The 14,175-nt window shown below is 39.2% G+C and overlaps 1 protein-coding gene across 5 annotated transcripts in view; it reads left to right on the plus strand.

The window, feature by feature from the left end:
* LOC102228705 (myosin-10-like) overlaps positions 1-14,175 on the plus strand; it is a 39,399-nt gene that overhangs the window by 13,611 nt on the left and 11,613 nt on the right. For 4 of the 5 annotated variants that reach the window (XM_023330781.1, XM_023330782.1, XM_023330783.1 and 1 more), the window contains 23 exons: positions 601-693; positions 782-845; positions 1,086-1,184; positions 1,286-1,429; positions 1,533-1,747; positions 2,383-2,535; positions 2,705-2,878; positions 3,591-3,764; positions 3,855-3,969; positions 4,287-4,355; positions 6,591-6,796; positions 6,887-7,008; positions 7,142-7,211; positions 7,289-7,449; positions 8,793-8,901; positions 9,422-9,553; positions 9,652-9,858; positions 9,944-10,081; positions 10,963-11,086; positions 11,290-11,461; positions 11,543-11,755; positions 13,118-13,262; positions 13,872-14,078. In XM_023330781.1, the coding sequence (XP_023186549.1) occupies positions 601-693; positions 782-845; positions 1,086-1,184; positions 1,286-1,429; positions 1,533-1,747; positions 2,383-2,535; positions 2,705-2,878; positions 3,591-3,764; positions 3,855-3,969; positions 4,287-4,355; positions 6,591-6,796; positions 6,887-7,008; positions 7,142-7,211; positions 7,289-7,449; positions 8,793-8,901; positions 9,422-9,553; positions 9,652-9,858; positions 9,944-10,081; positions 10,963-11,086; positions 11,290-11,461; positions 11,543-11,755; positions 13,118-13,262; positions 13,872-14,078 (3,306 nt within the window). The remainder of the gene's footprint in view (positions 1-600; positions 694-781; positions 846-1,085; positions 1,185-1,285; positions 1,430-1,532; positions 1,748-2,382; positions 2,536-2,704; positions 2,879-3,590; positions 3,765-3,854; positions 3,970-4,286; positions 4,356-6,590; positions 6,797-6,886; positions 7,009-7,141; positions 7,212-7,288; positions 7,450-8,792; positions 8,902-9,421; positions 9,554-9,651; positions 9,859-9,943; positions 10,082-10,962; positions 11,087-11,289; positions 11,462-11,542; positions 11,756-13,117; positions 13,263-13,871; positions 14,079-14,175) is intronic. The other variant, XM_023330784.1, reaches the window with a different exon arrangement.

The raw sequence follows: 14,175 nt of genomic DNA on the forward strand, positions 1-14,175 counted from the left end.
TTGCCAAACTGTCTGTCTGGTGGATAACTGGCCCTGAACGCACCAACCCAACAGTGAAACATGCAAATAGGAATATCATGTTTATGTTCAGCAGTGATACAAAAGATGGTCAGAGTTGGTGAGAAAATGAACAGGATGTAGATTTACCTTCCAGCAGGAAAACAATCCTATCGACACTGTAGCAGCGTGGTTAAGATCATTTGATTGTTAGAATGGTCCAGTCAAAGTAAAATCTAAATTCATTTAATATTTTTCAGAGAAGAATGGGCAGAAATTTCAATTTCTACAAAGTTTTGATACAGGGGCCTAAATACAAATGCACACCACGCTTTTCAGATTTGAATGAGTAAAAAAAAATGTAAGCATACCAATAATTTTCCTTCTCCTTCACATTTATGTGCAACTTTGTTTTCTTTTATTTTACAAAATATGTGTTTTGTCTTTGTAACACAAGAAGATGTAAACAAATCAAGTCATAGGAATACTTTTGAAAGGCACTGTTGTTTAAATTTTTCATTTACAGTGGAAATGCTCCACAGGAGCTACTATGTTGTTTTTTTTGCTGCTTTGAAGCTGATTAGATCTGTCCGTGTTTCCCAGGGTGAGCTGGAGAGACAGTTACTGCAGGCCAACCCCATACTGGAGGCCTTTGGAAACGCTAAGACTGTTAAGAACGACAACTCCTCTAGATTTGTAAGATCTGCCTTTGGACAAACAGGAAATGTTGCACCATTGGCATGCATCTCAAAACTGCTCTAACCTGCCCTATCGTCTCTTTCAGGGTAAATTTATCCGTATTAATTTTGACGTGGCAGGGTATATTGTCGGTGCCAACATTGAGACCTGTATCCTGACTTGTTTTGGATGTAAAATCGAAATACATTGCTTTATGTAGCACAGCTGTATATGCATGAAGGTTTGTAGAATCTCGATCTTGTTGGTTGTTACAACAAGCAGATTATAAATGGGTTTTTTTGTTGTTTTTTTTTTTTGTTTTGTAAGATACAGATTATTGTCTAGTATAGAAAATCCTATAATTGCAACCCTGTTTTTCGCTGTTGGTGTCCCTAACAATAAAAATGTAGACCTCCTTGAAAAGTCTCGGGCCACCCGTCAGGCCAAGGATGAGAGAACCTTTCACATATTTTACCAGTTGCTATGTGGAGCTTCTGAAGAAACTAGAGGTGAGGAAAATGTGCAAAGCTGCTAAATATAAGAGTCAGTTTTGTTTAATTTAAATTATTTTATTTTTGGAATTGAGTCTCTATTCTTTTTTGTTTCTCAGCGGACTTGCTTCTTGGAAGTGCGGATGACTATCGTTTCCTAAGCGGAGGCTCCATCCCTGTTCCTGGTCAGAGCGATGCAGAGAATTTCATACAGACCATGGACTCTGTGGCAATAATGGGCTTCACCCCAGAGGAGTCAGTGTGTAAGAAAGAGCCTGACAGAGAGCAGGGGTAGAAAATGTTTTATCTTGTTTGATTGCTTTTGTAAATCCTTCCTGCTCTCTCTGCTGTATCCCCCTCCTCCAGCCATGCTGAAGGTGATCTCTGCCGTGCTCCAGTTTGGAAACATTTCCTTCACGAAGGAGAAGAACCACGATCAGGCCTCCATGCCCGACAACACGGCTGCTCAGAAGCTGTGCCATCTGCTAGGCATCAACATAATGGAGTTCACCCGCGCCATCCTCACACCGAAGATCAAAGTTGGGAGAGAATACGTGCAAAAAGCTCAGACAAAAGAACAGGTGAGATTTTAAATGATACTTGATAATAGCGTGAAATGGAAGAAAAATGATACATGGTTTTTTTAATTAACCAGTTGTTTATTTTATGTATGTTTTTACCCCAGTCAATGTTCTGCATGTTTTAAATGTGTTGCTGCTTCAACACAATCCTGAATCAGCTTCTCAGTGTATCATCAAGCTCTGCAGGAGCCCATTTATGGAAAGCATTTGTTAACTCCAGTTTTCAAGTCTTGCCTCAGATTCTCAGTTAAATTTAGCTCTACACTTTGGGCCATTTTAACACATGGATATGCTCTTACAAAACATCCTATTGTAGCTCGTGCTGCATGTTTAGGGTGAGTGTGTCCTGCTGCAAGGTGAACATCTGCCTCAGTTTCAATCTAGAAGATTATTCTCCAGCACTGTCCTCTATTTACTTCAAACCATTTTCCCATTAACCCAGACCAGCCCATGACGATGTTTGGCACATTTCATTTTTGCATGTTGGCAAAAAAGTTCACATGAGCAATGGACCTTTATGCTGTGCTTTCTTGTTCTTCATGACTTTGTGTTGGTCTACCACATAAAATCCAGATAAACAAAACATTTTTTTGCACCATTACAATATAATGAATCATATATGTTTCTTGTTCTAGGCTGACTTTGCCATTGAAGCGCTGGCAAAGGCAACATATGAGCGTCTGTTCAGGTGGCTGGTCCACAGGATCAACAGAGCCCTGGACCGCAGACAGAGACAAGGAGCGTCCTTCATTGGCATCCTCGATATAGCCGGATTTGAGATCTTCCAGGTAAATTCATGTAATGATGCAGAAATGTCGAAGGAGGATGTCAGATTTTTCTGTCATTGATTCTGATTGTAGATGGGAGGATTACAAGCAACCATTGTTGTTATAATTATACTATGATGGACAGGTTTTGAATGATATCTCATGAATCATTGTTTTGTTTCCTATGCAGCTGAACTCCTTTGAGCAGCTTTGCATCAACTACACCAATGAGAAGCTGCAGCAGCTCTTCAACCACACCATGTTCATCCTGGAGCAGGAGGAATACCAGAGAGAGGGCATCGAGTGGAACTTCATTGACTTCGGCCTCGACCTGCAGCCCTGCATTGACCTCATTGAGAGACCAGTACGTAGCACATCCAAATTATATTTGTTTTTACGAAAAATACTTGCAGCATGAAGCATAAAGTTATCAACAACTCTTTGAAGAATTTTGAATTCATTAGTTACAAAATTTAATTTCCTTGTGGGATCTACTGATCCCACAATTTGAGTAAACCCATATTTAATACTTAGCCTATCAATATTCCATCTATTTAATTTTAATTACACCAGATGAACAGTCGTTTCTTTAAATTTGACCTAAAACCAAGACTAGTATCAATAACAAAAACACCAACAATAATTGAGTAATATTAATCTTATATATTTTATCCAGTGATAATCATATGTTTATATGATACTTTGAACAGTCTTGTCTAAGTTTAATATTCAAATTATTCCAGTTTGACTTCACTTACTAAGACACAAAATTTATTTCTAGGAGTTCTGAATTTGCATATTTTAAACTGTGATTTTCCCCTTAACTTATAAATTTGCTCCTTAGTCTGAAACAATTTTTGAATATTTTCCGGTGATTGTTTTATTGTTGGCTTTGTAAAGTATTAGAGCTGTCTGTAGTTTCACTACATTACTGAATTGTAATAATTTATATTTTAGTGTTTTGTAGATGTCTCACCTTATAGGTTATATTTATTGCTCTTTTTTGTTGCTGCGAATGATGTATGTTTCCAGATAAAGTTAAGCAAGATTATCTTATTTATGCTTTAATTTGTCAGGCCCACCCACCTGGCGTTCTGGCACTGCTGGATGAAGAGTGCTGGTTTCCCCGGGCAACGGACCGCACATTTGTGGAAAAGCTCTGTTCTGAACAAGGCAACCATTCAAAGTTCTACAAATCAAAGCAGCCACGTGGAGAAGCTGACTTCTCCATAATTCACTATGCAGGAAAGGTATATATTCTTTTTTCTTGTCCGTATTTTACATCTTCATTTCTGCTCCTTCACACTTGTTCTGCCACCGTGTGGCGTCCTGATCTGCAGGTGGACTACAAGGCAAATGATTGGTTAATAAAGAACATGGATCCTTTGAACGACAATGTGGCGTCTCTTCTTCATCAGTCGTCGGATCATTTTGTGTCTGAACTCTGGAAGGAGGGTGAGACTAAACACTGTATAGAGCTTTGAGATTGTGGATTTCTGTAAAAAAATTTTGTAATACAATAACAGAAAAATACTTTCATCACCAGTCAGCCAATCACATTTCAATTATTTTTCTGGTGAACAATGTATTAACTTTACTCCACTTCTCTTTACTCTTTTTGTGTTTCCTCTTGTGCTCCTTCTCCTTCTCGTCCTCTACCTGTTTGCTCTTCGGCCGTTTCCTCCTCTTCTGTTCCCTCTGCACTACTTTGGTGCTCACTTCTTCCCATCCTTCTGGTTTCGCCTCCAATGCTGTCCTGCTTCCTGCATCAGATATTCAAACTCTTCCTCGTGTGTACTTCTTTGACTCCTATGCCACTCTACAGACTAATGGCTCCGACAGTAGGTTTTATTTTTACCTCTTCTCCCCCAGTTTGTGTCGTTTTCTGGCTGCCCAGTTTGTGAGTGTGGTGTAAGGTTTATCGAAAATTTTTTCCCGTCTTTTTCTTGTCAATATTAGTTTAGCTTGTGTGTGTGTGCAGTGGCTTTCAAGAATGTACACATCCCTGATTCATTCCAGGTTTTTGAGTCTTAAGGTGTTCGTCAGTATTAAACCATTTTCATTTTTTTCTACCTTTATTGGGGCATATATCCTGCACACTCCAACTGAAATGAAGATAAGCCTGTTAGAAGGAAAATTTAAAAAGTACAAAAGCTGCAGTGAAGTGTTTTCTTAAGTACGCATAACCTTTTAATAGCTATAAAAAATTTTATACCACTTAAAAGAATAACTTATCTGCTTTTCTTAACATTCCATTAGAAAATAATGTCTCAAAAAATATTTGCACCCTTTTCAATAATAATTGTAAAAATCTTTGGTTGCATTACATCGATTAAACCCCTTGTTATAACAGCTGACCAGATTTTTGCAGGTTTATGCTGGTATTTTGAGGATTTGAGGTTGGAAGGTTTTCTTTCTATCATCCTAATCTTTAGCTCCTTTAACAGATCTCTATCAGATCAAGTCAATAAAGGAAATATTAGTGAAATGAAAAGATTATCTAGCACCTAACTGTCGTGGGTGTCAATAATTTTAAATGTTTATAAATCTCCTGACCGTTTTACAAAGAAATTGATTTAATCATTGGCAACCTCCCCCTTTTATTCCCCTGGATTAAGTAGGTAAATTTGACAAAGAAGTCTGAACTTTAGTTCAAGTTCATTCGATTCACTTTAATTAGTGGCAGGTCTGAACTCGTGAAGACTGAACGTGAAATTAAAACCGTTTAAAGGTGTGAACATTTAACCATTCGATTTCCCACTCATTGATTTGTGAAGTTTTCAGTTGAATTGGGCAGGAAAAATGTTTCATTAGAGGTGGAAGAAGTTTGTAAAAATTTCTCAAAAATCTGGATATTTAACAACAATGTGTACATATTTGAGAGCTGTAAATCTAGCATTTGGCTTTTGGTATCTTTGCTGTGATTGTGGGATGACGCCTTTGCGTTTGTACTGACGTTTGTTCTCCTGCCTGTGGAAGTAGAAGAGTGACAATATGTCTACAACTCGTAGCTTTTATTAAATTAATTTACCATTAGGCTGAAGGCAAAAGTGATGCTTTCATTGTTTTCACATTCAGACAGCAAAAACCTGAATTTACTCTGGCGAGACGTCATGTTGCAAATAGATCTGATTTTCTTTCCCCGTTTTCGCATTTAAATCAGTGGTTCTCTAAATTTCTACTTTTAACCCTTAAATAAATAACAAGTAAATACATTTCATGATTATTGTCCATTTATGGCATGTTGTTTTCGTTTTTTTAATTAATTCACTTAGGGATCCTGAGAATCACTAATTGAAATGTTTTATTGGTCTGATTGTTGGTATTTTGTTTGTTTGGAAAGTTTAGATCAGTATGAAATAGTTTTGCTGTTATTGTATCTGATAGTACAGAGAATACTTTCTGCTCCAGATTAAATGATTTCTTTTTTAATCTGGACCAAGATGATGATTTTTTTTTTTTTAGATTTGTGAAAAAATCTGATTCTTTCCTAAATTACTGGGTATGTTTAATAATTAACAAAAAGACACTAATTAGTTGCTAAGTATTAAGAGTTTCTACATTCCTCATTGTTGCCTGTGGAGACTTTCACAGTCAGGTCAAAACCAGAATAAATCACTTCTAAGCAGACGTGCCATGCCTGTCTGAACAAGTCCAAAGCTAACAGGTTAAGCTTGACAGGCTGTATTAATGTCTGTGTGTCTTTCACCAACTGCTGTTGATACTGGCTTTGGATCGATTTCAGCTACAAATCCACAGAATTTCACTATTTGTGTCAACAGCAGCCTGTCCTGGCTTTGTTACACTAATGTGTGTTATAAAACTTTTACAGCGCCTTCCAAGCCTGTTTGCATCCTCTTGCTAAAAATGTGTAACAAGCTTTAATGTAAATTAATAGTTTATAACAGCAACATAAACGCATTCTGAAAATTTTATAAAATCTAATTCTTAATTTTTGGTCATTGGTTCACTGTTAAAAATCCAACATTATGAATTGTGCCAGTAAATGTCAATGGAACTGGATCGCGGCAGCTAATTTCTGGAAAACTGAGACTCGGCTTTCTGCTCCCATCCAGTCGACAGGATTGTGGGTCTGGACCAGGTGTCCACAGGAGAGAGCAGCGGATCCGTTCCGTTTGGAGCCGCTGGGCTGAAGACGAAGAAGGGGATGTTTCGGACCGTTGGTCAGCTCTACAAAGAGTCCCTGACCAAGCTGATGGCCACGCTCAGGAACACCAACCCCAACTTCCTGCGGTGTATTATCCCTAACCACGAGAAGAGGGTGAGACCTCCAGCTCCAGACCAGGCAGACAAAAGATGAGAGCAAGGAAAAATATCTGACTTTTCTTCTTCCTGCCTTATGTCTCCGCAGGCTGGTAAACTGGCACCGCACCTCGTTTTGGACCAGCTGAGGTGTAACGGCGTTCTGGAAGGAATCCGTATCTGCAGACAGGGTTTCCCCAACCGCATCCCATTCCAGGAGTTCAGACAGAGGTGTGGATTTATAACTCTGTGCTCCATAAGTTTTTAATCAACAAATTAAAAGCATTTAATTGCCATCTGTCACTCTTCCTCTCTCTCATTGTCATTGTTTCTCTTGGACAAACATTTTCACATTTGTCTCCAGATACGAGATTCTTACTCCCAACGCTATTCCTCGCACCTTCATGGATGGCAAACAGGCATCAGAGCTGATGGTAAGAGACATTTTAGACACCAGAACCTCACAGGGAAATGTGGGACAAGCTGACTGATGACTGCTGTTATCATTCAGATCAATGCTTTGGAGCTGGATCCCAATCTGTACAGGGTGGGTCAGAGTAAAGTCTTCTTCAGAGCCGGAGTCCTGGCTCACCTGGAGGAGGAGAGAGACCTGAAGATCACAGACACCATCATACGCTTCCAGAGCGCCTCCAGAGGGTTTCTAGCTCGCAAGTAAGGCTTTACCAAGCTGTACAGAAAGAAGAGAGCGATTTTAACATGATTAATTAATCTGATTTGGCTAAAAAAATATTTAATCTTGTGTGCAAAACTAAAAGAAATTACTCACAACACAACCAAACTGGTCCCTTAAATGATGACTTTGATTCCTCGTGGATGTTGATTTCTTTTATTTTTTACCATACTATATGCCACAGACAGTTTACTGGATATATATTAGTATTACAGAATATAGTCATTAATATCACATACGGCTGGGTGAAATGGCTTGAAAGTTAAATCTCAGATTTTTTCACATCAGATCCGATTTCCAATTTTTTTGCCCGACTTTTCTAAAGAATAAATATTTTCAAAAAGTGGCTTTTGTTTCAGTAATCCCTTCTGTGAGTTGTATGACATAGTATTAGGGCCAGGCTATGAGAATTGTTGCTTAATTATGAGGATATAGTCTACTACCAGAAAAGCATCTCAAAATGACCAGAAAAAAATTGTTTTAATGAGATAAAAAATCAGATTATTAAATTATTTAGCTTTTTTTTGCTCACCTAAAATTCCGATTTCATTCTCCTAATATTAACACTTTATTCTTGTAATGTTAACAGTTTATTCTCATATTATTTTTACTTTACTGTCATATGACTTTATCCTCATATTACTACGAGTGTATTCTTGTAACTTTATGAATTTAAAAAAAACAACAAAAAAACAACTGACCATTATATTTTAATGTAGAGTTGACCTGAATTCAAAATCCAAACAAAAAGAAGTTGTTAAAACACTTTTCAAACAAGATGGCGTCCTTGGGCATGAAATATGGAAACTCAAAGAATTGGTGAAAAAAATCCATATTCAGTCTTCAAAAAAAAAAAAATTCAGTTAATCTAGTTTCATGTGTGAATATAAAGCTGATTTAATGTGCTTTCCACAAAGTGGAGCGCCTCACCAAACCTGGGAAATAATTAAGTCAGGTTTCTGTTTGTCAGAACCTGAATGTGGTCTGTTGCGTTGCAGCAAGAACGTTGTGGGTTCAAATCCCGCCTGGGGATTTTCCACATAGAGTTTGCATGTAAAAACCTGTAAAAATCTCGCTTGATTAACTTTTCACCTGACTACAATCAGCTTTTTCTGGTAAATGTGAGATTAACACGTCAACATTAAGTAAATATTTGTCAGGAGGCGTGGTGGAGCACAGGCCAAAACATTTAGTCAGCTGTTGACTAATGGGCATTTTAAACGTCTAATAGTGTGATTTATGCTGCATCTCTGGACTGATGGATGAGGGCAGCCTCTCTATGATGAGTTTTGTGGCTGACTCTAGCTGTTTGCTTTTGTTTCAGGGCCTTTATGAAGAAGCAGCAGCAGCTGAGCGCTGTGAGGGTGATGCAGAGGAACTGTGCCGCGTACCTTAAACTCAGGAACTGGCAGTGGTGGCGGCTGTTTACAAAGGTGCACACAGATCACAGTTCTGACACAAGGCATTCAGAACACACCGCCTTTTACTCTGATTGTTATTAGATAAAGCCATATTTCACTGCATCTTACTAAACCTGCTTATTTGAATGTTAAATTTTTTACCTTGTTAAAAATGTTTGCTGTAAATCCACAAATACACTGAGGACTTCTACTGTAGATTACCGTCTTTTCTTCTGCAAAAAGTTTATGATAAAATGACAGGTTTGGTTTGCATCTTTGTCTGTTTGTGCAACCAACCGTACAGCACCCTATGATCATTTTTACAGTGAAATTAACTAAATGAAAGCCATATTAGGTCTGTTTTTGAAGGAGCTTTATGGGAGCACACATGGTTTGTTTTGATGTCCACATTCTCATGTCACATGCAAAATGTTAATAGATGATCGATGGAAGGGTGGATAGTTGCCTGTAATTGTAAAAATATAGTAATGGGAAGTACTGTCAAAAATCTGGAGTTTGACTCAAGTTGTGGTTTGTGTTTTGTGGCCACCAGGTGAAGCCGTTACTGCAGGTGACCAGACAAGATGAGGAGATCCAGGCCAGAGAGTCGGAGCTCCACAAGGCCAAGGAGAACCTCACCCGAGTGGAGCAGGAATACACTGAGCTGAACAGGAAGCACACTCAGGTACAAACAGACCTCCTCTTTGTTTCTCTTCTGTTCTGAAACTTTACTTTCCACTGTGACTCACTCCTCACTCATCACTCATACTCCCACTCCTCTAGCTGATAGAGGAAAAGGCGGTGCTGGCCGACCAGCTGCAGGCAGAGGCAGAGCTTTTTGCAGAGGCGGAGGAGATGCGGGCCAGGTTAGCCAGCCGGAAACAGGAGCTGGAGGAGGTTCTGAGTGAAATGGAGAGCCGGCTGGTGGAGGAGGAGGAGAGGGGAGCGCAGCTGGCCAACGAGAAGAAGAGAATGCAGCAGAATGTACAGGTAATAGACGTGCAATTACAAACCTTTGAAGAAACAATCAGTGGATGCTGGACAGGATGATTACATAGACTTGGTGTTTGTTCAGGACCTGGAGGAGCAGCTAGAGGAGGAGGAAAGTGCCAGACAGCGCCTCCTGCTGGAGAAGGTTACCTTGGAGACCAAAGTGAAGAGTCTGGAGGCAGACCTCCTGACTGCCGTGGAGCAGAGAGACCGACTCAGCAAGGTCAGCTTTCACATTACACTGGAGGTTATGTACTTAGCACATTTAAGATGTCCGTCTCAACTTAAACAATAAGTTAATAAAAACTTTAAAGGGGACCTATTGTGCAAAAGTGACTTTTTGCAAATTTTTATACTTCCATTTGGGTTTCAATAGCTTCTAAAAACAGTAAAGCGCCTAAAAAAGCCATCCAGTTGTTTTTGGCAATAAGTTAAGGATTTTGATATCTGGAGAATGAGCTGTTTCAAAATCCTCCCGATTGTTGAATCACACTGGCCCATCACCTAGCAACCCAAGCTCCAGCACTTTTGGTCAGCTGGTTTTAATGGCTTGAGCTGTAAAATGAGTTTTGTTGTTAACTTACCATCCAGAAACCACTTGCTGCATTCTTGTTGGTTGTACTGGAAGCACCACTTCTGCTTTTCAAAGATGCAAGGTTGTATAATTGCGCATCTGTTTGCAGCCATGTGTGAGTGTAAACCCTGAGTTAGGAGGGCATGGCCATCAGCAGCTTATTTGAATTTAAGTGACAAAAGGAACAAAAACAGTTCAATATGGGCAGAATTGACCAGACTAAAATCTCATTATCTAAGAATTATTTTGCACAAAAAATGCATGTTTTGTATAGCCAATAGATCTATTCTAACCTGTTTGAGAAAGCTTAATAGGTCACTTTTCTGATGTAATTAGTAAAATTAAATTGTAATATCTGTAATAGTTACATGTGCTTATATGTAGATAGTTGTGTTTTCTCAAAATGGATCTCAAGAGAAAATGTTTAAAGGAAAAAGTATTTAGACCATTAAAAACCTTTAAACTTGCACATTCTTTCAAGAAGTGTTACGTTTTTTTTCATAACATTTTTCCTGATTGTGTCTGAGCAGGAGAAAAAGCTGCTGGAGGAACATTTGAGTGAAGTGACTGACCAACTCACTGAGGAGGAGGAGAAGTCTAAAAGCCTTAACAAACTCAAGAACAAGCAGGAGGCCGTCATTGCTGATCTTGAAGGTAGATATCATCATCCATACCATTGCTCCTTCAAGTATAAAAGAAGACTTGTTGCTTGTCAAGCATATTTTGAATTCTGCTGTTCCAGAGCAGAAATATTTTATATCAGCCTTGTTATTGTTGGTACCATTTGGAGGTTAATACTCAATCAATTGCTTAGTGATTCAAAAGTTGATCTTGCTTTGTGCCCCGTCTCTTTGCAGAACGTCTAAAACGTGAGGAGCAGGGCCGGCTAGAGCAGGAGAAGTGGAAGAGGAGGATGGAGAGCGACTCGTTGGAGGCCCAGGAGCAGCTGTCGGACCTGGGCATGCTGACCGCTGAGCTCAGAGGAACTCTGTCTCAGAAGGAGAAGGAGATCACCACCCTGCAGGGCCGGTGAGACTCAGCATAATAATAATTACAAACATCCTGTGAGAAATTTTGAATAATTTTCATTTTCTATTAATTCTCTGTCAGGTTGGAGGAAGAAGGAGCACGCCGTGCTGAAGCTCAGAGATCTCTGAGGGAGGCCTTGTCGCAAGTGTCTGAGCTAAAGGAGGAAGTGGAAAATGAACGAGGGATGAGGGAAAGAGCAGAGAAACAGAGGAGAGACCTGGGAGAGGAGCTGGAAGCTCTGAGAACCGAGCTGGAGGACACGCTGGACACCACAGCTACACAGCAAGAGCTCAGGTAAATACAGGCAGGAAAACACTGGAACCTCTGAATACAAATTTAGTTAGTTTAGCATCTGGTAAATTGTGTTTTGAAAATATTTCACAGGGTTTGTCCTTGAAAATGCTTGAAATTCATTTAGGTGTTTGTAAAGTGCTTGATTTCTGTATGAATTCATTGAAAGTTACTGATATTCAAACTACACAGATTGGTAATAAAGTGCAATCTCATGTTAGATTAAAAGCCTAAATTTGGGGATGCAGTTGTGGCGTAGGCGGTAGAGTGCGTTATCCATGTACAGAGACCTCTGTGATGGGTTTGGTGACAGGTTCAAGTCCCTGGCTGTTGACCTTTGCCACGTCTCCTCCCTTCTCTCACAGCCCATCTTCCTGTCAATCTACTGAAAAATAAAGGCAACTAGAGCCAGAAAAAATCCTTAAAAACAAAAAAAAGCCTAAATTTGGAAAGTGGTATTTACAGGTAAAATCTGATACTTTCACACACCCAATAAAAGGACACATACACATTTATTCCTCATTGTCTGAAGTTAAATCAGACGAAACTTCAAATGTTTTAGGTCAGTTAAAATCACATAAATTAATTTATGAGACCTAAAATTTTGTTACATTTTAGTTTACCTTATCTCTGTTGTAGATTGTCGAATACCTGTTACTGCAGGTGCAGTAACACACCCAACACTGAAGCTATGTGTTCATCTAATGTCTCCACTCTGTCCACATTAATAACAGTAATATAATATACTATATAATATGTCAATTCAAAATTTATTTTTCAGTTAATTTGAATTGTTTTTATCTCCAATGTGTGGTGCTGAAAAAGTTTGAAAACATACCTTAAAAATGCTTGAAATGTTCTTGAATTTTACTGCAGGAAAAGCATACAAACCCTGTTTTTAGTAAGGTGCTACAAGGGGATATCTTCTTCCAAGGCATTTGCCACTGTGGCTATTACCCAACCCAAAACCTTCACATGTCAGCAGCACTGTATCCAGACTTAAAATTAAGAGAAATTACTCCAAAGTCACTTTCTTCAGTTTGTACTTAATAATGTCAGGAAAAGCAAAGGACCATTTTTATGCAGCTTGAGAATTAAGCTATGTTTGGCTGGAAGTGAGGATCTCTCCACCGCTGCCTGCTTCCTTGCTGTCGTAGCACGCACAAGAAATACATGCAAAATGCAAAAATCCGTAGACGCAACAGGCGTGCAGTAGATTGGCATATACACATTCATGTGCAGAGGAAAGAAAAGAGGAAATATTTTCTGTTCTTCCATATTTAGAGGCTTAAAAAGGAAAATTTCAAGATTTTTTGCACAAGTAAACTGCTACTGGCTATTGTCAACAATCCTACTCGTCCACAGATCTCGGCGGGAGGCGGAGCTAAGCGAGCTGCAGCGATGTGTTGAAGAGGAGACGCGCCGCCACGAGGCCCAGCTCTCGGAGCTCAGGATCAAACACAGCGCAGCCATAGACAACCTGCAGGAGCAACTGGACAACAGCAAGAGGGTACAGGAAACACACACACACCAACATAACCATATGTAAACATACAGTTACCAGAGATGGGTAGTAACTAGTTACATTTATTTGAGTACAATAACTTGTATTAAAAATTTACTTTTAAGAGTATTTTTACTATGCTTACTTTTTACTTTCGCTTGAGTCATTTTATTATGAAGTATCTCTGCTCTTACTTGAGTAAAATTTCTGGATACACTACCCACTATCTTATCCAGAAATTCACCAGACACAGACCTGCAGTTTTTGTTCAAGTTTCATAAGTTTTAAATTGAAAGAAATTGATTTTGAAAAATGTTTCTATTGCCTGATTTAGTTATTTTGTAATTATATTATTTATATGAATCATTTTCATCTTGGTCTTTAAAATACCAAAATTTCCACCTAACTTTAAATTTTTATCCATCTGATGATGTAATTTTTAAATATTGACTCAGTACTTCACAAGAGATATTTTACTCTTCAGTAATTTTTTGGACAGTTACTTTTCACTTTAATTGAGTAAAAATATGTTGAAACTGTGCTTCTCTTACTTGAGTACAATCTTTGGCTTCTCTACCCGCCTCTGATTGTTGCCTGTTATGGCGTCGCCTTCAGGCTCGCCAGTCCCTGGAGAAGGCCAAAGCTGTCCTGGAGGAGGAGCGGCAGAATTTGACCGAGGAAATCAAGAACCTCCAGACGAGCCGCTCGGAGAGCGAGCGAGGCCGGAAGAGGGCCGATGGTCAGCTGCAGGAGCTCAACGCTCGCCTGGCTCAGGCCGACAGGGAGCGCGAGGACAGGGAGGAGCGCATGCACAAGCTGCAGGTGCAGTAACACACCCAACACTGATGCTATATGTGTTCATCTAATGTCTCCACTCTGTCCAAACACTTTTTGGGTGTTAGATGTTCGTAAATCCACA

This window comes from Xiphophorus maculatus, chromosome 3 (assembly GCF_002775205.1).
Source record: "Xiphophorus maculatus strain JP 163 A chromosome 3, X_maculatus-5.0-male, whole genome shotgun sequence".
Lineage (NCBI taxonomy): Eukaryota > Metazoa > Chordata > Actinopteri > Cyprinodontiformes > Poeciliidae > Xiphophorus > Xiphophorus maculatus.